The sequence below is a fragment of the Capra hircus genome, chromosome 16, assembly GCF_001704415.2.
Source record: "Capra hircus breed San Clemente chromosome 16, ASM170441v1, whole genome shotgun sequence".
Taxonomy (NCBI): Eukaryota; Metazoa; Chordata; class Mammalia; order Artiodactyla; family Bovidae; genus Capra; species Capra hircus.
In genome coordinates this window covers 33,797,989-33,822,970 of record NC_030823.1, presented here as the reverse complement: position 1 = coordinate 33,822,970, position 24,982 = coordinate 33,797,989, and the positions used below count along the sequence as shown (strand labels likewise).

Genomic DNA, 24,982 nt, shown 5'->3' with positions numbered 1-24,982 from the left:
GATGTCTGAAGACATACCTTGGGAATGAGCTCACAGGTACTTTTTTTTACTACAGGAAAATTTGTTTAAAACACCACCAACTGAAAAAATGAAAACTAAAAATTCATGTGCCTCTTACAAAACACCTGAAGTGGTGAACACCCATACACAAAAAGCACAGACTCAACTATGTCTAAGTTGAGACTATGACTAAGATAGAAGAAAAATAAGTCTGTTTTCCTTTTGATTTTATACAATTTAGTGATTTTATTTGACACTTTTAAAATTCATTTTAGATCTAGCATGTCCTGGGGTTTTATACACTGGCCAAACTGCTCTGCTAGACAGTTAAGCTCAATAGCAATTTTCCTTCACATTTATCCATTTTTGTTTAAGAAATATAAGGAGTCTGTATCACTTTTTATTTTATATGACATAATCATTTTTATTATAAATCTATTTAAATCACTTTGGACCAAGCATGTCTTTTGGTTTTACCCACTCATCAAACTGCTCTGCAGTGAGATAGCCAAGTTCAATAGCAGTTGCCTTTAAGGTTGATCCATTTTTGTGTGCAGTCTTAGCAATCTTGGCGGCTTTGTCATACCCTGAAGAAAACATTAAAAGGTAACATAGGAGTTAGTAGTGAAACTTGGTTTTCTAAAGCAAGAGTAATATTATTATTTATTTGATGCTACCAACTAAACTGAACTGAACCAACCTCTTAGGTAAACACTTTTTAATCTTAAAAATATTTAGCAGTGGGTTATCTTGATAGCTGTCATTTCTTATACAAAATAAAACCCTTCTTTACTTTTCTTAAATAACACGTACCTCACATTCTATAAGATGTGTCCCTAAACAGAAATGTTCACTAATCCAGATATTTTCATAAGGGGGAAAATATACACACATAGACATCTCTCTCTACACACACAAACACACACATACACATGCAGCACCAAGACGTAGAAATATACACCTGGGTAGTATAAATGTGCTGTTTCAATAGTATGTTTAACCAAAAATAATTATCTAACAAAGCATTAATAAGCTCAATGCTGCAGAAGTACAAAAAATATAGGACTGCATGTCCAGGAACTGTGGTAAAGGTAAAGGCTCTAAGAGGGAAAAGAGAGGAGAGTACTCTCACAATGAGGGAGGGGCAGGCAGGGCTCTGAGGAGACACACACCTTCAGAGTTTCCAGCATTTCTTTCTGTTCTGCACTCTTTTCAGACATTACACAGTACAAGTAGGGAAGTTTCAGGACAAACATATACTTGCACAAGAGGTCACAGGTCTACTGTTTACATCAATGTTATTTGCTTTTAAAATTAATAGAGGCAGGGAAATTCTGGTTATCTTGATTTAATGTAATTTTTTAAAAATGGCAAAAACCAAAAAGAAAAGAAATTAACAAAAATGAAATCAATGAAGGAGGAAAAAAAACAAGATTAGAGGGGTATGAACAAAGCGAAGTCTGCAATGGTTATCCACTAAGCAAGATGTGCAGCCAAATAAATTATTTTAAAAAAATGTTATGTGTCATGTGCAATTATTAACCACCTACAAAATGTTATGTGTCATGTGTGATTATCAACAACATATAAGATGTTACGCACAGTTTCAATTAATCTACCTATAAAACATTATGGACATAGTTAATATAAAATTAACACTGAATGCTAGAACATGTTGAAATGGGCATTTACTGATCAAACCAACTTTGAAAGAATTCTTATGTTAAACCTTTGGGGTTAATATTAGATATTCCATACTTTAAAGTTAATAATGACATTAAAGTCTATGCATTATGCTAACCCTTTCAGTTTTCATTCAAGTCCCCAAAACATGACTACCTGTTACACATAACGAGCACAATCAGAACCCATGATGTAGAGCTGTAAGGCTCATGCTTTGTCACCAGTCAGGTGTGCTTTTGCCCACTTATCCTTGAACGGCCTTTACCTCACATTAAACTGACTCTAAGAAAGATACCAATCATTCTGCTTTAGGAGTATCTCTAATTTAAACATTTTAGTAACAAATTCTGGAATATAAACATGGTGAAACATTTCTCCCATGAACCTCTGGGTTCCTCGGTATATCTCTCCAGCTGAATGCTAAGGTACAATAATTTCAAAAGAATCCAGTATTATTGCCATTTTTCATACTATTCCAAAAACAGACAGCATATTGGGCTCATAGCTACCTGAAGCAGTCATAAGCTCTAACTTTATAAGGCTGAAATTATAGCTCGACATGAAGCCAAGAATATAAAATCAGCCTTGAAAGTATAGGATTATTGAAGACTATTTTAAAACAGTACTGATATCACACCAAAAGACTGCATCATAACTTGTTCTAATGTACAAAACCAAAGAGTACATTAATAACTTCAGCTCAGCAGTAAGGAAATGGTGGGGAAAGGCTTTTAATACATTATAACATAAAGAAATGAGTGCCTCAAAATCTATGAGTTAAAAGAGTGTATTTAATAGGGATCATTATGGTCGATCTATAATCCAAGTTAACAAGTATGAATCTATATAATGAAATATTTATAAATCTGGAAAAGGCTTGCAACACAAAAGCCACAGTTTTAGACAAAATATTTCCCCCCTTTCCCTATAAGAAATGCAAACATAACCCTTTTTTTAAAAAATTTAATCCATTTCTGAGTTATAAAACAACAACAAAAAAAGTATAGTAACATCTAGAGAAGGTAGAAAAATGAGTTCATTCAGTGTTGTTAGTAAGCAAGTCCCAACAATACAAACTGAGAGGATATTCAGTATCTGAATTTAATGTCCCAAAGTATCTAAATTCTATGAGCTTTAAGTTCTACTTCTGAACTTGCCACATTTCAAATAAATGAAGTATAATCAATCAAGTTTTTGAAAGAAATATTATACCATAAAGGTTATAAATAATATATATATAGCATCTTTCAAAACAATTCCAAATGTCTTAAGACAATGTTCAAAAGAAATCTGTTGTTCACTAACATTGATCCAGTAGTCTTAGTCCTTAAAACTTTCTCAGCTTTTAAACTGTATATTCAAAATGACATTATTATTCTTTAAACGCATACCTATGTGAGGATTAAGAGCTGTCACCAACATTAGGGACTCATTCATCAGCTTGCTAATCCTTTCTGTGTTGGCCTGGATTCCCACCACGCAGTTTTCTGTGAAGGAAACTGATGCATCCCCCAGCAGTCGAGCTGAGTGTAGCACGTTTTTAATCTGAGAGAGATACAGATTTATTAAGCCTAGCTTTTTTCTTTGTTCAATAACACATTTGCTGGTTCATAAATGAATATAATTCAATTAACATATAGCACTCTTACAACCTGTAAGGAATCATACCCCCCAAAAATATGAAAGAAACTATAAACATTTGAGGATGGAGAAGTGCTCTTTTAAGAGGTAAAAAGGCATAAACACAAATAACTAAAGCACAAGATAGTCTGTGGTATTATAAAATACAGGTATGAAATGTTAAAGAATGCAGACAAAGAAAAATAAATTCCAGTTGTAGGAGCTGATGAAGTTCTACTGATGAAGAGAACTGAAATCGCCAGAGATGGAAAAAGAATCTTCCAAGCAAAGAAACAGAAAAAAAGACGCAGAGATTGGAAAGTTCAGCATGTGTGTGAGGCAATCAGTGAAGCCAGGGCTTCTCAGTTCTTAATGATCAGCATGTTTTTTACGCTTCACAAAACAAATATTCCATGGTCACTTGAAAATAACCTTGCACACATTTTAAAACAGTATTACGTCAATTAGTTTTAGCATTTTTTTGTGACATTTCCAACCTATATTAAAATAAATATATATATAGCCACATCCTCATCTCTCTGGTCTAAAATCCCAGGGTCTGAAAACAGCACTTCCAACAGCAGACTCACACAGAACTTCCAAGGTTTAATTTAATACTAATGACTTTATTATATGGCAAATGTTGATTATCTCGACTTACTCTATTAAAAACAAAACAGATCTTTTAAAAAAAAAAACTGCAAGACATTTAATGTTATGCACATGTATCTGCCCGGCAGCTGGTGTTAACTATTTGGAATCTGACCTGAAAGGAAAAGCTTTTTGATATGAGATGTGCTTTGGTCTGTCTTCTATTTTCCACTAACATGCACATTACGTAAGGGCAAAAAAACCTGTTTTGTTCATTGCTCTATCACTAGCAACCAGGACAGTGCCTGACATAGACTAGTACTCAATCAATATTTAATGAATACAGTGAATGAATAAACATAATATTTGTCATTTGCATGTTCTTATCAAATTAAAATAAGACTTTACACCAGATACAAACTGGAAATAAGACTTTAACATATATTTAGATATAACACTTCGCACAAATAAAGGACTCTAAATGATAACAGTTCCATTATCTGAAGCTGGGTAAACTGGATAAAAGATGATGCCATTTGTTCCATCTTCACGAAGATGAAGGAAAAAGAACAGACTTGAACACTGAGTGGACACAATGTTTTCAAGGTATGTGGAAGAGCAAAACCAATGAAAGCCTTGAGAGAGAAAGGGAAGAGAACTAGGTAGAAATTAGTGAATAAACCAAGGACAAAAGTGTTTCAAGGGACAAGTCTAGGTCAGATGGCAGTTAAGAGCCGTGGCATGTCTGCTGGACTCAACAGTGCTACAAGAACAATTCAAATACAAGTGCAAGGGTGGAAGCCCAACTGCAGTGCACATGCAAGTGAGAGCGGGCATTCCTTTAAAATGGCTGAATTTGGAGAGGAAGAAAGCAGCAGTATGAAAAGGAGACAGAATGGAGGGAGAGTTTCTTTCCTCTTGTTTATTAACTGAGGAACTAGAATGTAATTCTAGCAGTTGGTGTCCCCAGTGGCTAGGAACAAGAAAGAAACCTATAACCCACTTCCAGAATTTTTCTTCCTGTTATAAAAAGCAAACCATTGATTACTTAACCTAAAAGTCACCTAATTAAATACCCAGGATTAATCCTCTAACATTAATATATGCTTGACTTCCAATTGCTACTCATATTATCTTAGTACCTAACAAACTTTAAGAAATCTTTATGAAAGACAAAAACCAAGATAACTAGCTTTGGGTCAAAGACAATAAAAATAAAAAACTTACCATCATTGGCTTGAAAACATTCAACTCAAAATGTCCATTGCTGCCTCCAACGGTCACAGCAACATGATTCCCCATGACTTGGGCTGCAACCATGGTCATTGCTTCACACTGGGTGGGGTTCACCTTTCCTTCAAGAAAACCACCAAAGATACCACATCAAACACACCGATGGCTTCAAGTATGAGTTAAAATTAGGTTTTATATCCAATAAACAAGAAAAGAAGCAAAGACAAAGCAAGACATATAATAAAGCAAGGCCCCAACCATATGGGTGTAGCCTCCCATACCTCACTGGCCAAAGCCCAGAGGAAAAAATGAAATAAGAGACATGTGATGTAATTCTTTTTACTCAACCCATTAAGATCACTTTAATAGCCTGTTCTAGAATTCTATTTGCTTTGGATTGTGAAAGACAGAACTATTTACACATTTTCTAATGTGGAAATCAGAATACATGATACTTACTAAAACTGTTTTCTCCTATATTGTTAGTGATGCTCCCAGAAGTTCTGATCAAAGGTAGCTCTAAACACATTCTGAAACAAGTGTGCCACCCATGTCCCCATCTACTTACAGATCATGTTAAACTAAAAAAGACGTACTTTGTAGATGAGAATGCCTGGGTTCTAATCAAGTTTTAGTTCTAACATTTACCAGCTATGTGATGATTGTCGTTGTTTAGTTACTAAGTCATGTCAAACTAGTTGCGACCCCACAGACTATAGTCCACCAGGCTCATCTATCCATGGAATTTTCCAGGCAAGAATACTGAAGTGGGTTTCCATTTTCTTCTCCAGGGGATCTTCCTGACCCAGGGATTGAACTTGCATCTCCTGCTTGGCAGGTGGATTCTTTACCACTGAGCCACCTGGGAGCCAGCTACATGATTACCTGGCATGATACTGCTTCCTGGTTCATTTTCAGGCAAAATTAGTTCTCCCAGTCCCGAGCGAGGACCAGAACCCAGAAAACGAATATCATTTGCGATCTTCATCAGACTGCAAGCAGTAGTATTCATGGCTCCACTGAGTTCAACCAAAGCATCATGAGCAGCCAGAGCTTCAAACTTATTTGGAGCTGTGACAAAAGGTAAGCCTGAAGAAAAAAATCAATAACCTGTATGAGTTAATAGGTAAAATTAAACATTTTTCTAATATCAGCAAGTTAAACAGAAACTGTCAGTATATGAACATAAGCAAAAACAGAATAAAAATTCAACTTCAGAAAGAAATGCTTAAGATTCAAGCTTTCTCCACATTTCATCAAGATGTCCTGAGGAGAAGGAATCTAATGATAGTAGCACATTTAAAAGATAAAACAAGTACAATAAATGTTGAAAGAAATATAAAATACTAAACGAAAAAGCATTCTGATATTGCAAACACATGTGTATGATGCCGTGAGTAAAGATGAAAAGTAGGTAAAACTCACTCCACTCGATTCCAAACTCCTTTTCTAGTACAATTTCCCCCCCATTTTAGGCATCCTATTCTCATCTCTGGGCTTCTCAGGTGGCGTTAGTGGTAAAAACACGCCTGCCAATGCAGAAGATGTAAGAACTGCAAGTTTGATCCCTGGGTTGAGAAGAGCCTCTGGAGGAAGGCATGGCAAACCTCTCCAGTATTCTTGCCTGGGAAATCTCATGGACAGGGAAGCCTGGTGGGCTAGAGTCCATGGACTCACAAAAGACACGACTGAAGCGGCTGAGTACACATGCATTCTCTTCTCTAGCCAGTACCTACAAGCTCCTCTGAGAGATTAGGAAGTCAAAATGAACTAGACATTCTCAGTCGCTTCCATGTTCAAATTTTTAAAGATCTACATATTCTAGACCCCATATTACAATTCTCACTGATTAAAGTTTAATTAAAAGTCAAATCTCTGCTAGTAAGCAATAATAAGAAATGTAGAATTATCTGTGCTCTCTGTTAAGATTTGCATGTTAATAAGAGTTTTCTGGAGACAATAGCTCTATTAACAGTTACCATTATTGAGACCTTCAAAAAGGTCATTAATTCAAAGAAATGTCACAGTATACCATAGGGAAAAAAGAAATTAAGCCAGCCAATCTCTAACATATTTGTCATTCAAATCAATTTCTCACCAATCATTTGATTCTTCCTGCTTTGAAAAACAGTATTCAAAACAGCTTTGGTGGTGATTTAGTTGCTAAGTCATGTGACTCTTGTGACCCTATAGACTGTAGCCCACCAGGATCCTCTGTCCATGGGATTTCCCAGGCAAGATTACTGGAGTAGGTTGCCATTTCCTTCTGTAGGAGATCTTCCCAACCCAGGTTTCCTACATCACAGTCAGGTTCTTTACCAACTGAGCCACCAAGGAAGCCTAAAACAGCTTTGAATGGACAATAATTGAATACTACCAGATAGTAAATGAAATTAGCACTAGTAGATTTTAATAATTACATGCTGTATGAACTTACAGAGGGAAAACTTTTTAAAAATACCAGGATTAATATCACAACTTCTAAAACAGACACAAAGTAGATGACTGATGGGGAAGTATTATTTCTAACTTTAATCTGTAAGAATTCAAAGCAAAAACACCGAGAAAAACACAGACTGGTCTAATGGTAATGAGTAGTAAGCCATGTTATCACCTACCTGTGAGCGCAGCCACTTTTGCAGCAACCTTTTCTGCAAAGCCAATTCTAGTATTTAAACCAGTGCCAACAGCAGTGCCCCCAGCAGCGAGCTCATAAATTCTTGGCATGGCAGCTTTTATTCTTGTTGTTGCATATTTCACTTGTTGAACATAACCACTAAATTCCTGAAAAAATAAAGAAATTAAGATGAGAGAGTATACAATTTCCTAATGGCATGTTAAGTCCCTCTAACTGCATTAAATATAAGTTTTTAAAAAACACATCTCAGGTACAAAATTAGAAGCTACTCAAGCGGCAATTATATTAATTTATATGATAAACAATGTACAAGGGTGAAAGGGCATTTATAAACCTATCAGGTAGCCAATGCCACTGATAACAACATGCAACCTACTTATAAACTACTCTTTTAACAGAAAACAAAGAAAACCAACAAAGGAAATAAACATTAAAAAAAAAACCAACTTTACTAGATTAAATTATTGGTTTATATGCAAATGATTTATTTTGTTGGTGTATTTCAAATAACTTGAAGAAAGAAAAAAACTGAATCTCCTCAAGAAAAATGCAAATATAGAAATAGCCTCCATACAATTTCAGTTAAAAAACCTGACATGGAATTTGAGGGTGTTTTAAAGGGTCTCAAGAAGCTAAGTGACCTACTGAACAGCCTAAGAAGGTAACAGGGTAGAATACGACCCTCGGTAGCTTCATGATGCATTTTAATTCTGCTATGAATGCCACACTGGTTCCCAAAGTACAACATACTTTTAAGTAAAGTAACCACAGAAATCATCATGTTTGGAACACAGCAAGGGCCCTATTAAGAACTATGCAAGGACAGAGGGCATAAACTAGAACTCAACTGAGCAAGCCAGGATATATGGTTACATTCAATCTATCTTTTCTTTCCCCTGTCTGACAACACTGAAAAACCATGAATACTTTTGATTAGTACTCGGATTTCACACTACTCTAAAGAAAACATTTTTTAGAAGATACAACTTCTTTCCATCTGATCTAATATCACTTACATATATACCAGGTTAATTCACTTAAGGAATACATTAGAGAAAAAATTATACTCAAGAAACTCAAAAGACCATTTCAATAAAAGCAAGTATAAATGCCTCTGGTAAGATAAACAGAAAAATGTAACTTTCTGTCACAAAGAATGATTTTACATAGGAAGCTGAGTCATAGCCCAAATGGACTTTAGCATATAACGGTTTTCCTACATGTAACACACACACAAAATAGGAAAAAAACTAGAAACCAGAGGGATACTCTAAAGTTTCAAAAACAGATACTGTATCTCCTTAGAACTTATGTGTGGCAGAGCCAAAATCACTGCAGATGGTGACTGCAGCCATGAAATTAAAAAATGCTTATTGCTTGGAAGGAAAGTTATGACCAACCTAGATAGCATATTCAAAAGCAGAGACATTACTTTGCCAACAAAGGTCCATCTAGTCAAGACTATGGTTTTTCCAGTGGTCATGTATGGATGTGAGAGCTGGACTGTGAAGAAAGCTGAGCACCAAAGAATTGATGCTTTTGAACTGTGGTGTTGGAGAACTCTTGAGAGTCCCTTGGACTGTAAGGAGATCCAACCTGTCCATTCTAAAGGAAATCAGTTCTGGGTGTTCACTGGAAGGACTGATGCTAAAGCTGAAACTCTAATACTTTGGCCACCTCATGCGAAGAGTTGACTCATTGGAAAAGACTCTGATGCTGGGAGGGATTGGGGGCAGGAGGAGAAGGGGACGACAGAGGATGAGATAGCTGGATAGCATCACCAACTCAATGGACATGAGTCTGAGTGAACTCCGGGAGTTGGTGATGGACAGGGAAGCCTGGCGTGCTGCGATTCATGAGGTTGCAGAGTCGGACAGGACTGAGGGACAGAACTGAACTGAAGAGCCAATGATGTAAAGAGAAATAAAATACAGCTTAAGAAGCAACTTAATTTAGTAACCTTAATTTAGTCACATCATGTGTACTTCAATTAATCATTTCCAGTTTTCCTTATTCCTGCTGTCATAAACTTAAGGAAAACGATCATGTTTTTTTCCATTGTTTGCTATCAGATGAACAAAACTACAAATGAAATCTTTCCAAATAACCAGCAGCCAAACTCTCACACTAACTTGAATTTCTACAAAAATACTGTTACTGATACTTGATATAGAATTTGTGTATGTCCTACCTCAAAGTGGTGAGCTTACTGAGACAAAATCTGTTCCTTGTATTTCCTCTGCAATGTGTACTATTAGACATTCTTTAAAGGTATCACTGAAAGTGAAAGTGAAGTCGCTCAGTAGTCTCCAACTCTGCGATTCCATGGACTGCAGCCTACCAGGCTTCTCCATCCATGGGATTTTCCAGGCAAGAGTACCAAAGTGGGTTGCCATTTCCTTCTCCAAGGGATCCTTCTGACCCAGGGATCAAACCTGGGTCTCCCGGATTGCAGGCAGACGCTTTACCCTCTGAGCCATCATAAAGAAACATAAAAATGCTTTCTGTATTTTGGAAAAGAGTAATACCTCTTTTACATGTGGCCAAAATATTGAACCACTTTAAAATTAATTTTTAAAGAACTTACTAATTTAGAATAAGAGAGACAAAGGAAGAAATTATGATAATGATACTGATGAATATGGTGACAGCTAACACCAATATGTGCTTACAATGTGTCAGAAATAGTTCTAAGCATTCTACACGAATTAGCTTATTTGAACCTCATAACTATTCTATGAAAGAGATATTATTTTCTTGGTTTTACAGCTAGAAAAACTGACACAAAGAAAAGCTAAGTTTCCTAAGGTCCAACAGTTTGCATATAGCAAAGCTAAGATTTAAACTCAAGAGGACTGATGTGGAATCTGGCTCATAACCAGTATGCCCTGCTCTTCTCCTGAGTGGATGCCAATAAAAATCACTGACAGGTTAATGAGGAATCATCTCTGTTGCTGAACTGAACTGTTATAAACTTGTCCATTTAAACCAGTGTGATTTAAAGGGTAATATATTGGCCATTTGTACCAAGCTCACAATGGAACCAAATCTAACCACACTCAATATACCTGCCCAAGAGTAAGTGGAACAGCGTCCTGTGTATGAGTACGCCCAATTTTGATGATCTGGTCAAACTCTTTGGATTTTGCTTCGAGAGCATCATGCAGCTTCTGTAGTCCTGGGAGCAGCACTTCATGAACTTCTATTGCGGCAGCAATGTGCATTGCTGTGGGAAAAGTATCATTTGAGCTCTGTCGGGAAGTTTTCAAAAGAAACATAAAATGTTAACTCATAGGCAAAAAATACAAACTTGAATGTCTCAGTTAAAAATCTCACTAAGTGACTACTCAAAACGTAGCATATTTAGTACTCAATTATATTTATGTATGCCAAGTCACTTAGGATCAAATAAGAAGCAAAAGAAGCAACCTGATTTCCTTTGCAGAAGGTATTTAGGTTTGTATTACACAGACTACCTACAATGAATGTTATTACATATTACTATATCTACCTGCTAATAAATAACAGCAAGACACAAAGAAGTACACCTAGCAGATGTAAGGATAGCAGTAATAAAACATCTTACAGTTAAATAACACATACAGTCTTTCACAAACATTCCTTCCTTCACTAAACTTGAGGAAAATTCTGTGAGATAGGTCACCAGTTTAAAAACAGAACAGAATCTGTCAAAGAAATTATATGCCATGCCGAAGTATTTAGGGTTGGCAGAACTGGAACCTGACCAGGTAGTCTAAACACCATGCTCTTTTGTCAAATGTAAACCTGTACTTTTAAATTATGATGTTATCTTTGACTCCACCTCAGTCCTCTACCTGACCATACACACTAGGTTATTCTGAAGTAGATTTCAGACTTCAGTATACATAAAAGATAAACTCATACTGAAATGCAAGTCCTAGGTTTGCAAAATCCTTCACACCATGCATTTATGGGAAAAAATAAATAAATAAACTTCACTATATTTTAAATTACACTAGGTACCCACATCCTGATTTTTAAATATCACTTCCCAATAAGATCCTCCAAAAGGTCTTTGGAAAAGTGATTGCTTAGGGGGGTTAGCACAGGAAAAATACAAGATGATAAGCCTGGAGCAGCTTGTAGTGGAAAAAATAAGTGCCTTAAAAATAAAAAAAGGGATGGTGGCATGTTCAAAGGACACAGGAGCCAACATGCTGTGGCTTTATGGAACGATATGAGTAGCAACATAAAGAACAAAAATACTGGATTATAACCTTAAAAAATACTAATGAATTCATGTTTACATACATAAATGATTAAATAAAGAAATAAATCTGAGGGGAGAGAGAAGACAATATTCCTTACAGAAAAATTTCAATTAATAAATGCAAAAAGAAAGGGGGGAAAAGAAAATTACTATTAAAACATCACAGCAGTAATTGCTATTGGCAAGATCCTCTGATGAATGTTAAAAATTAATAGGCAAAAGTTTAGGGAAAAAGAGGCTGTTTTCATAGCCTCAAAGTTCTCTATTAATTTCGTGGTTATTTTAACACATGTCCAAAAGTTTTTTGATATTCCTCCCTGTAGGAAATAGAGCTTAAGTGCAGTAGCTGGAGTATAGGCAATTGGAAAATGAAGACACCATCTTAACCAAGTGATTCGAGTTAACATCACCAGTACCAACTTGTGCTATTATCATGTACCCCTGATATGATGCAAGAAGAGCCCTTCATTTCTTAACAATCTTCCCCAAAATCCACAGTCTCAGTCTAATCATGAGAAAACAACAGACAAACCTATATTGAGGGACATTTTATGAAATATCTGACCACTGCTTTCAAAAGTCACAAAGACAAAAGGCAAACTCTCAGATTAGAGGAGACTAAGGGGATGTGATGACAATACAATGTGGAGCATGGACTGGATCCTGGTTAAAAGAAGAAGGACATCAATAGAAAACTAATGAAGCCTGCTTAGGAGTATTGTACCAATCTCAATTTCTTTGTGTGACAAATGTACTAGGGTTATGTAAAATATTTAAGATTAAGGTTAGCTGGGTAAAGGGTACATAGACACTCTGAAATATCTTTGCAATTCTTATAAATAATTTTATTTTTCAAAAGAAAGAGTTTTAAAAATATAAATCAATGAAAATATACACATATACTAAATTCAAGTATCCTAAAAGTTATTTTTACCCCCTAAAGGTGCTTTTCATGAAATTTAAGACATAGACTCAAGATTCCTAAAATAAATAAGAACATAAAAGAAGTCCTTTCCATTAAAGAATATAAGCAGAATTAACCTTCCCTGTCAAAAGTTAATGCCTGTTTTACAAGGAAAATCTCAGGATTCTTTTCAGTTTATACAAGGAAAAGAAGTCATATACTGACCTGGCTTTTATTAACATGATCGTTGGGATGTACAGGTTTCTTGCTGCCAAGTTCACCTCCCAGAATTTCAATTGCTCGATTGCTAATGACTTCATTTACATTCATATTTGTCTGGGTTCCTGATCCAGTCTGCCATACCACGAGTGGAAAATGATCATTTAATTTACCTTCAGCTACCTGCAAAACAAAATGTTAAAAAATGTATTTTAAAAAATAAGAAAAATTCTATATTCATTAAGCTGTTTGAATCAAATGATTGCCGGCATCATTTATAGTACTATTTTAAAGCATATTTTTCATGTGCTACTACAGTTCCTGGTTGTCGAGCAAACTGAAGCTTCTGCAGTATAACCACTGCTACTTTAAAAGGTGAAAGATAATCTATTATGAATGGCATAAAAATTTCACTGATTCCAAAAGAAAACTGAATCAAAGATATCTTTCTTCTATTTCTCCAACTGCCCTCTGTAATATCCAGACAGGGCCACTTGTTAATGCTGGCAAATGTGTTAAGTCTCTAGATAAATTAACTGTTGGTACTCAGCAGGAACACTCAACAGATGTTACAGCCAGAGTCAGCATTATAACCAACAAGCGACTTATCAGTGTGAGTTCACTAGTAGCTACTGCATCCTACAAATGTCCCATGAGTAGCAACCTCCAAGCTCAGACATAAACATGTCTAGATTTGTCTCTATTTTTGTCATATTTTTGTATTCTGAGTTATTTAGTTTTTTAATTTTAAGTTCTCTGGGAAAGTAAGTGCTTAACTTCATCTTCTGGAATGATTTTAGTTTTAAGCTAAGAAAATCAGCGTGCATGTTAGAAATCTATTACCTTAAAAAAACTGGTTCATTTAAAATTAAAACTTTTTTCCTAACTAAATAAAAATAATAGGTGATTAGTGTAAAAAATTCTGAGAACTAAGAAAAGTATAACAGTCATCATAGTTCTACCCTCAGAAATAAAGATGATTAGAACTTTGGCATCTCCTTCTAGTCTCTACTTCAAGTGATGGGAGTATATATACAGACAAACATGTTTTCTATTCACTTTTTCTAAACAAAATTGGGATCATAAAATACATGCATTTTGCAATCTTTCCTCCCCACTTCCTATATGCTAGGCTTTGTTCTATGACATTCTTTAAAAAACTAAATTTCTATGGCTTCACAATCTAACTTGTTTAAACAGCTGCTATAAAAAACAGTACTGCAATGAACATTTTATCTAGAACTTTTAAACTGTTATCTCTGCTTATCTTTGCACAACAATCATGTTATTGGTGGAAGAGTGAAATTACACTCTGCACACATATTATCAAACAACCAACTAGTTTTAAAGGGAATCATTTATACATAAAACAAGAAATCAAATATAGAAGTTCAAAGAGTGCCTCTTTAAAAACTTATCTTTAAACTATATAAATTACAAGGAAAAGTAAAGAGAATCAGAAATGAAAGGTATAAAATCAACCAGAAAATTTGCCACAGTATATATTTGAAGCATCATATTAATATCCTCACCAAACAATAACATTGTCATCCTATGCTAAAACACATTAACTCAAGAATTCAGTGCCCCTTTCTTCAGTGTCTTTGGTGGCTCAGACGGTAAAACGCTTGTCTACAATGTGGGAGACCCGGGTTTGATCCCTGGGTAGGGAAGATCCCCTGGAGAAGGAAATGGCAATCTACTCCAGTACTACTGCCTGGAAAATCCCATGGACAGAGGAGCCTGGTAGGCTACAGTCCATGGGGTCGCAAAGAGTCGGATACAACTGGGCGAATTCACCTTCCTCAGGCCAGAGCTTATCATTATCCGGAAGATAACAGGGATCTAATGCCAACAAGTAAACACTCTTATCACCTCTTACCTCATCTGCTGCCTTCATTATTGCATTAGCGATCTTTGGATCAAGACCATAATCCTGGTTTACTTCAGCAGCTGCTCGCTTCAAGATGCCAAATGCTTTAATAACTGGGATCTAAAATTTTTAATCAGAAAAATATCTCAATTTGCAATTTAAGCAGAAAAATTTAAAATTACTATCTTATGCAGGTACAAACATTGTACAGAAAACAATAACTTAAATAATATTATGATATTAAAATGTTTAGGATATAGAGAAAGATTAAAGATAGGCATATAAAAACCAAGAACCATCATTTATCTATTTGTATAGGCAACCAAACAAAAGCAAATACAATGACTTTTCATAGACACGTATGTATGCCTTACACACACATACACACATATTCACACAGATGTACAATATACCATTTGTCCTATTTTTTAAAAGATATTACCACACACATGATTTTACATCACATATTTAAAAACAAACGATACTCAACCATTTCAACAGCCTACACCATTATTTCCTAGAGAAAGGAATGGCAACCCATTCCAGTATTCTTGCCTGGAGAATTCCACAGACAGAGGAGCCTGGCTGGCTACAGTCCATAGGGTCACAAACAGTCAGACACAACTGAGTAACTTTTACTCATACCATTATTTGGGCTTCCCTGGTGGCTCAGTAGTAAAGAACCCACCTGCCAATACAGGGGCTTTCAATCCTTGTTTTGGGAAGATCCCCTGGAGAAGGAAATGGGTGCCCACTCCAGTATTCTTATCTGAAAAATCCCATGGACAGAGGAGCCTGGTGGGCTACAATTCATGGGGTCTCAAAAGAGTTGGACACCACTTAGCCACTGAACAACAACATTATTTCCCCTCACTGGATTCCACGCTATGTAATAATTTTTCCTTCTCTTTAGAAAAGAATAAAATAACAAGCAAAATAAAGGTAGCAAAATGGTGCTATGAAAACTGGATAGCCACATGCAAAAGAATGAGAATGGACCACTATCTTATACCATACACAAAAATGAACTCAAAAAGGATTTAAGACTTGAATATAAGACAGGAAATCATAAAACTCTTGAAGACATAGGCAGTAAGCTTCTTGATATCAGTCTCAGCAATGATTTTCTGGAGGAGTCCAAAAGAAAAAGCAACAAAAGCAAAAGTAAACAAATTGGACTACATCAAACTAAAAAGCCTCTTCACAGTAAACCATCAAGAGAATGAAAATGTGGTGGCTGGAGGGTGTGAGGGGTGGGGGGGCCACATGTAGGGCCTGGGGGTTGGTGAGGGACCAGGAACCAGTATGCCATGGTGCACCACCCCCCTCTTCCCCCATGGTTAGTAGCACTAATCTGTTTCAGAGGATATCCTGCTAAATCCAGGAAATTAAAACATTACAAGTGTTCTACCCAAATGAAATGGAGATATATGACACATAGGATTACACATGAAAACAAATCAGAGTTTCATTTTCTACAGGAACACTGCAGTGGGTCAAACCAATGCTGAAGTCACAACCAAATGCCAATCAACTCTGGCTACCAAAATGGAGTGACTGACCCCATGGTGTTTGTGGATGCATAAAAACAAAAAAAAGTCACAGTACAGAGTTTCACTGGGCACTACTAAAACAAAATGGTAAATATATCATTGGAGATAAAACGGTCTCATTATTCTTTACTCAGATTAGAAGTCCATAATTTTTTTTTGGTTTTGTTTTCCTAAGGACCTCAGGTACAAAGAGTCTGCTTTATATCTTATGTAGTTCAGAAAATTAATCCAGATGAAGCCAAATATGCAAAAATTGGTAGCCCTTGTATCCATCTTTCACAGACACCTGTCCAGATCCAAACAATTGCTCTGTCTCTGGTACAGCAGCAGCAATGACACCACCCCAGAACCACACACCTTGCTGGTTGAAGCAGGAAAGTCAAAACATGAGCCATCTCCAATTAATATTGCTTAAGACTGATCTTTTTAACCCAAGGAGTTGAACTATATGAGAATATTCAGGATCAGCTGCTACCCTCTCTCTCCCAACCATGTAGTCTGGCCCTCACCATTAGACTGGCTGTGGGTTAACAATGTCAGAGATATTTTTCTAAGGAGATGCACTGCACTTTGGAAAGGTGTATGAACCTGTCAAGATTTAGTCTTGAAATCCTAGTAACGAGCTAAAATATGGAAGTTAAAATTATTGTTTAGATAAAAAGTATATTTAAAAGATAAAGGTAGCAGTATCTCACCAGATGAGGCCTGGGGACTTCTAGGCTTACTAGCCTATCCTGCATTCTTGTGCTATTTTTCATACTCTAGTTGGGCTCCAGTAGGATATGTAATATATTTCGTCAATTCTTTTCACACTTTAACATCTCTGAAATCAAGATGTATCTTCAAATCAATGACATGACACAACTTTAACTGGCAGACTTTTTCTTTCTTAGCAGTACATATCAGGTCTAACTGAAGATTAGTTCTAAGGTAAGGGTTTAATGAAATATGGTTTTCATATATATTTGTATGAAATATTTGTTTCCATACAAATAAGAAAGTTTTCTCATCATTAAATCATTCATGTAGCACTAAACAAATACTTATATATTATGCTATATGCCAGACATCATGACAAATAGTATTTTTATGAATTAGTGTACACTTTTCTACAAACTGAAGCCAAGATAGAAAGTATAATATTAAAGAAAAATTGGATGGGAGGGGAGTTTGGGGGACAGTGGATACACGTATGTGTATGGCTAAGATCCTTTGCTCTTCACCTGAAACTATCACAGCATTCTTTATTAATCATATTAATGTATTAATATTTATTAATCTTTGATTAATCATATAAGTATATTGCAGCTATACCACAATACAAAATAAAATGTTTAAAAAAAAGTTTTCTTTTAAATCAGTTTCTTAAAAGCTTTACATCAATAAAGAAGAATCAAAATTAAAAATGTTTACAAACTATAACATTCTAGTAAAAATATGAAAAATCCAAGCAAGAATGAAAAACAAATCACTTAGTTCTATCAAATAAAAATCCAAAAGACTCAAAGTCATAGGTTAAAGCACTAGCATACTAAACTTGAAAAAGTTTAACGAGAGAGAAACACTTTATTACTAGCTTTGTAGCTAGTTCTCGAAATGACTTTACATTTTAATTCTTTAAAATATTTATAAAGTAATTTATAACTCATAATATTGAGTAATGTCTAATTCATCTAAAATAAGCCAACATTTCCACAAAAGCCACTTACTGGCATGCGTTCTGTCATGCCTCCAATCTTAAAGTTCATTGTAGATCTCACAGTCTGGGCGCCATAATACTTATCATTTGGGACCTTGAGTTCACCAAAGGTATCATATTCTATCCGAAAAGAATTTTGGCTTGCCTAAAAATAAAGACAAGACACTGTTACAGCTTGAAAAGAAAACAAGTATCAGGAGAAATAACATCATATACAGGAAATACACAGGAAATTATTGGAAATAATTGGAAATTTTTAATATTGGAAATATAATTGGAAATATAAATTTATAATACCAAAATAATTGGAAATATGTTTCCATTATACAGGAAACATCATATCTGGGAAGAGAAATCCTTAAGTACCACAAAGACAAAAAAAAATTCCACTTTGATTCTCACTGTTCTCCCCCACTTCCAGTTTTTTTCTTGAAAATTTCAGTCACACAAATTAATACAGATGTTAATTATGTATTCTAGGATTCATACACTATGCACATGATAAATACAAAGAAAGCCTTTGAAGTCAAAAGAGTAATCTTTTCCAATTCAGGAATATGCCTATTATTGGTCAATCTTTGATCTACAATTTTACTAAGAACTTTGGAAAACAACCTAAGAATAATACTTTTAGAGTTTGAAAATATTATATATTTAACCGAAGCTCAACCATTGTCTACAGATATTATGCATGAGAGAGAGCTTAGTGCAACACAAAATATTCCAGGCTTTGCAGTGAGATGGCCCACCACCTGATAGCTCTGTCATCTTCAGCAAGTCAGCTTTTCTCATCTATAATTACAGTAAATGGTGTAATTACAGAGACATGGGCCAGATCAGTTCCTAACCTTTTTCAGGGTATTGGAATCTTTTGAGAATATGAGGAAAGCTATGGATCATCTCTCTAGAAAAATTAACATAAATATAAGTATATGTAAAATCTTATATATGACTTTAAGCGGTTTATAGCTTGAAGTCAACTCATTCCCCAGGATAAGAACCCATGACCCAAAATCCCTTCTATGGAGAACGTAAGATTCTACCAAGTACATCAACTTATACTAATTTTAAAAAAAAATAGACATTTGGAATCTACATATATTTATTTTAAAGAGAGTTCAAAGAGATACTCAGAATTTTAATTAATGTTCAGCTTGCATTAATTATAAAATAAAGATGATCAGATGATTCGAAAGATTTAAAAACACCTAGCAAAGTAATCTTATTTTAGTAAATAGTCCTCTGAATAGGAAAAAATAATTTTGTAGTTATCCCTTGGGACTAGAAAGACGGAACAACAACAAAAAAAACTTTATACAAAACTTTTTAAATTGTATGAAAAGAAAAATATCCTTGTATCTAGTGAGAAATACAGGAGTATAATCAATGAGGTACATTTTTTTCTTCTGCCTAAAAGTCTGCAGAGGAGAGGAGTGGCTAAGATGGCAGAGAAGGAAGACTCAGCTCATTTCCTCTCATGGGCACACCAAAATTATGGTTATTTACAGAGCAATGATTGATGAGTAAAGCTGAAAAATTAGCAGAAAATAGCTTCTACAACCGAAGATATATAGGTACCATGGCAAAATAGGTAGGAGGGGTGAAGACACAGTAAAGTCAAGACCTATACTCCCCTAGGGGGAGGTGACCCACAAACTGGAGGATAATTACAATCGCAGAGATTCTCCCCCAGGAGAAAGAGGTCCAGGTCCAGTGTCAGGGTCCCTAGCCTGGGGGTCTTGCACTGAGAAGAGTTCCTTGGCTTTGGAGGCCACAGGCCTCACTTTTGGCCAGAGGTCTGTGGGAAATAGAAACTCCCCTCTCAAAGAGTGCAGACAAAATTTCACACTCTGGCACCCAGGGCAGAAGCAGTAATTTGAAAAGAGCCTGGCTCTCTACAATGACCTACAGAAGAAAAAACCTTTATATTATACATAAACACATGTGTATATACACACAAGCCAGAAACAAACGTTTTGTGAAACAATCTGTCCTGCCCTCATATTTTCTATCTATGTTATTCAGTCAAAACCCCAATGCTGTTAACTGTCCACTATATTGATTTCTCCATCCACTAATGAGTCCACCTGAAGTTTGAAAAACACGTGTATGATTTTCAAAACCTTCTTACATTATCTCTTCCCAGTGGCTTAGGCAAGATGAGTAGGACTGCTCAACTAAATTAATGAAAAAAATTATCAGTGCTTTTGATGAAAAAGTGAGGTTATGATGGAATCTATTAAATATAAATAAGTTTTTAATTATTATAATCCATTATTATAAAAAAAATGTGTTTTTTTTAATCATGTCTTTATATCCCATAATTCAGAGAACAGAATTTCTGGGAGATGGTTAGAGTCTAACCAGCTAGGCATAGGGCAGGCACAAACTGCAATTTCCCAATGTCCTGATAGATGCATCTTTATTCACAATTGCTTCCCCTCCAAGAGAAGCATGAAAGGATAATATGGCCAGTGTGCATTGCAGTGTGGTGGCTATTTGGTCCTAGAAATCTTAAGCACAATTACCATCCACTAACCCCAGCAACCTGGAATTGATGAGGTGGTCTCCAAGTTCACATGCTATCAGTCAGAGTCTCAGTTCAGTTCAGTCGCTCAGTTGTTTCTGACTCTTTGTGACCCCGTGGATTGCAGCACGCCAGGCCTCCCTATCACCAGCTCCTGCAGCTTGCTCAAACTCATATCCATTGAGTCAGTGATGCCATCCAACAATCTCATCCTGTCATCCCCTTCTCCCACCTTCAATCTTTCCCAGCCAATAAGTCAGGCAGCCAAAGTACTGGAGTTTCAGCTTCAGCATTGGTTCTTCCAATGAATATTCAGGACTGATTGCCTTTAGGATTGACTGGCTGGATCTCCTTGCAGTCCAAGGGACTCTCCAGAGTTTTCTCCAACACCACAGTTCTAAAGCATCAATTCTTTGGCGCTCAGCTTTCTTTATGGTCCAACTCTCACATCCATACATGACTACTGGAAATACCATAGCTTTGACTAGACAGGCCTTTGTCAGGAAAGTAATGTCTCTGTTTCTTAATATGCTGTCTAGGTTTGTCATAGCTTTTCTTCCAATGAGCAAGCATCTTTTAATTTCATGGCTGCAGTCATAACCTGCAGTGATTTCGGAGCTCAAAAATATAAAGACTGTCACAGTTTCCATTGTTTCCCCATCTATTTCCCATGATGTGATGGGACCAGATGCCATGATCTTTGTTTTTGAATGTTGAGTTTTAAGCCAGCTTTTCCACCTTCATCAAGAGACTCTTTAGTTCTTCTTTGCTTTCTGGCATAAGGGTGGTGTCTTCTGCATATCTGAAGTTATTGATATTTCTCCCTGCAACCTTGATTCCTGCTTGTGCTTCATCCAGCCAACCATTTTTCATGATGTATTCTGCATAAAAGTTAAATAAAGCAGGGTGACAATAAACAGCCCTGATGTACTCCTTTCCCAATTTGGAACCAGTCCATTGTTCCACATCTGGTTCTAACTGTTGCTTCTTGACCTGCATACAGGTTTCTCAGGAAGCAGGTAAGGTGGTCTGGTATTCCCATCTCTTCAAGAATTTTCCAGTTTGTTGTGATCCACACAGTCAAAGGCTTTGGCATAGTCAATAAAGCAGAAATAAGATGTTTTTCTGGAACTTCTTGCTTTTTCTGTGATCCAACAGATGTTGGCAGTTTGATCTCTGGTTCCTCTGCCTTTTCTAAATCCAGCTTGAACATCTGGAAGTTCTCAGTTCACATACTGTTGAAGCCTGGCTTGGAGAATTATCAGAGTCTAAAGCGTCTAAAGGTTAGTAAAAAGGTACAGGCCTTAGGCCTATAATATATCCCCACGCATGTGTAAGATAACCATTAACTAAACCATGATATCTTTTAAATAAAAGGTAAAATGCCTTTCACATTCTCAGCCTTAGGTGGTTTCAAAGAATATTTCAGAATTCAAGAAAATCCAAACCATTTCTTAGGCAGAAAGACTATCTCAAGAGGTTAAAAATCCCAAATGTGACTTCATTGTGTTTGGGTTTCCAGTTTCTCTAAACAGACTTTTTAGTCTTTCAGTTCTTAAAGTACAGGGTGACTACCAAGTCTTAAAATACTGACAAATATGTAATAAGTGGTTTATTGATACTGTACTGCAATATAGAGTAAGGTATTATCCATGTTTTCAGACTTGATGGCTATCTTGAAGATGAAGTAACTTTAAAAAATGTAGAACTTCTTTGTCCACCATGCTACCAAGGCAGTATCATGTAGCAGGTCTCCACTGTATATTCTCTATTTTTCTCCTCAGTATCACATTTTAATTAACTGTGGATGACATCTTTGCTTATTTACTAATAACTGCTTTATTTACTTAACATGCCACAATCGTCTCTAACGTCTTCCCAGGTGGCACAGTGGTAAAGAATCTGCCTGCCAATGCAGGAGAAATGAGTTTGATTCCTGGGTTGGGAAGATCCCTAGAAAAGGGGATGGCAACCCCCATAGACACAGGAGCCTGGCAGACTACCATCCATGGGGTTGCAAAGAGTTGGACACGACTGAGCAGGGATGCAGGCACACAAGCAGTCTAAACTCTGTGCCCACAGTGACTGCTTCACACACAGGGGGCATTCAACATAATCTTCCTATCTGATGAACTTGTATTCTTAACTGAGACAAAAGGTAATTTAGGGCATTTAGGGTTATTTGAAGTTCTTTTTGTAAAAAGTTTATTTAAGTACAACTGATTTATAGTATTGTGTTAATTTCTTCTGTACAGCAAAGTGACTCAGTTAGATGTATATATTTTTTCTTATTCTTTTACATTATGGTTTGTCACTGGGTATTGAATATAGTTTATTTCTTAACACTAGGAACAAGAAAAACTTAGATCAACTCGGAGCTTTTGGAGCTGAGATTAGAGGGCAACAGATGTATTTACAATTATGGAGAAAAAAAATCTATCCTCACCTGATGTTAGCTAACACTACAACACTAAAAGCGAGATAGTGCTTTTTTTTTTTTTTACATTAACAGCAGGATAGATTCAGTTCTTCAGTCTTTTATTCCTTTTTTACAAAACACTAAATAAGTGAAAAATAACTTTTTAAAAGGCTTTAAAGTGCACTAAAATCATTCAATCAGGGAGCTGAAGAAACATAAAGCATCCTTAATTTCTAGTTTCAGATATAATGACGTCATCAAATTATCTTAAAGTGTATAGTCCAGAAAGTGTCTTGGGCCTTTGAAATCCCCTAGATGGAAGCATTCTTTTAATAAAGCACTCACCATGTCCCAAATTCAAAGAATTTCCACAGGGACAACATTGCTGAGTATCTGAAATTATTTTCATGTATTATGTATTACATACTACTGTATGTATTACAGTATTACCTGACCAAAATCCCAACTCTGAGTAACAGAATAGAGTCTGAAGTCACATCTCTCTGAATAAAAGCTCAAATCACAAATCAGAGTGAATAGGGCAAAACAGTAAGCCTTCCTAAACCAGCATTTATTTCTCAAACTTTTCCTGATAACACACATGTGAGCATACCTATTCAATGTTTATTTACTAAAGCCCAAATTTCCGTAGGCTACTTTCTAAATTGAAAAAGAGCTCATGTAAGTTAGGGTGCTGCTGCTAAGTCGCTCATGTCCGACTCTGCGACCCCATAGATGGCAGCCCATCAGGCTCCCCGGTCCCTGGGATTCTCCAAGCAAGAACACTGGAGTGGGTTGCCATTTCCTTCTCCAATGCATGAAAATGAAAGTGAAGTCGCTCAGTCGTGTCCGACCCTCAGCGACCCCAGGACTGCAGCCTTCCAGGATCCTTCATCAATGGGATTTTCCACGCAAGAGTACTGATTGGGGTGCCACTGCCTTCTCCTAAGTTAGGGTATCCAACCTGAAATTGGACGTTTAGTTCCTTGGAGGGCGTGCCTCAATTAAAAGTGCTGATTCAGCAATAGTTAGGTCCCATGCAATTTCCTCCAACGTACTTCAGGACATTCTGCCAGTTTCATATTTCCAGGTTTTACAAAAGTTACGTGGGGAAAAACAATCTCACAAACTAAATGGCCAATTTCATGAGAAGTAAAATCTCTTAGGTTCACAAGAACCTTCCAATCCCGCCTGGAGACCGACTGCTCAGCTGTGACCCCAGAAGCTAGCTCCGAGGGGCTGGATTCAGCCGGGCCCACCAAGGGCAGGGGCAGAGCTGCCCCTTCCCGACACTGTCCCACCGCGTGGCCGCCCCCTCCTCACACCGTCCACCTCAGCATCCTCGCAAGGGCAGTCGCCGCAGAAGTGAGCGCGGCACGGGCACGGTCCAGGAGGCCCGGCGTGACTCTCTTCAACAGCTGCCGCCCCTCCCGAGCGCTCCTCCAACTGAGGAAGCGCCCCGGGCCCGCAGCGAAGTTCCAACACATGGGCCAGTAACGAGACCCTAAGGCCGGCGGGCGGGAGGCCTGAAGGTCACCGCGGGGCGGCCAGGGCGGTCGGGCAGCACGAGCTCACCATTCGAGCGGCGTTCGGAGGCCGGAGCAGGAGGACTGCTGGGCCACCCGGGCCAAGGCCAGGGCTGGGGGCGGAACCTGGATTCCGCGAGAGTAAACGCGAACGCGCGAGGAGCCGGAGCGCGCGATCCATAGCGCGGCGGCCTTCGTAGAGCTTCCGGGCGTTATGGCCACGCCTCCACACAGGCTGTCAGAAC

General features: G+C 36.9%; 1 protein-coding gene across 1 annotated transcript; it reads right to left on the bottom strand.

Annotated features, from left to right (window-relative positions):
- FH (fumarate hydratase) lies at positions 221-24,982 on the bottom strand. The gene is made up of 10 exons (XM_018060277.1): positions 24,787-24,982; positions 18,276-18,410; positions 15,023-15,133; positions 13,147-13,323; positions 10,834-11,016; positions 7,746-7,911; positions 6,013-6,216; positions 5,122-5,249; positions 3,075-3,228; positions 221-587 (listed from the first exon to the last, which is right to left on the bottom strand). The coding sequence occupies exons 1-10, from the start codon at positions 24,916-24,918 to the stop codon at positions 445-447; spliced, it is 1,533 nt and encodes a 510-aa protein (XP_017915766.1). The 5' UTR covers positions 24,919-24,982; the 3' UTR covers positions 221-444.

Coding starts and splice junctions, on each gene's coding strand:
- FH (XM_018060277.1), bottom strand. CDS start 24,918: ATGGATCGCGCGCTCCGGCTCCTCGCGCGTTCGCGTTTACTCTCGCGG. Junction 13,324..15,022: donor TAATGAAGGCAGCAGATGAG/GTAAGAGGTGAT, acceptor TTTGTTTTGCAG/GTAGCTGAAGGTAAATTAAA. Junction 5,250..6,012: donor AGGAAGCAGTATCATGCCAG/GTAATCATGTAG, acceptor GTTTTCTTGAAG/GAAAGGTGAACCCCACCCAG.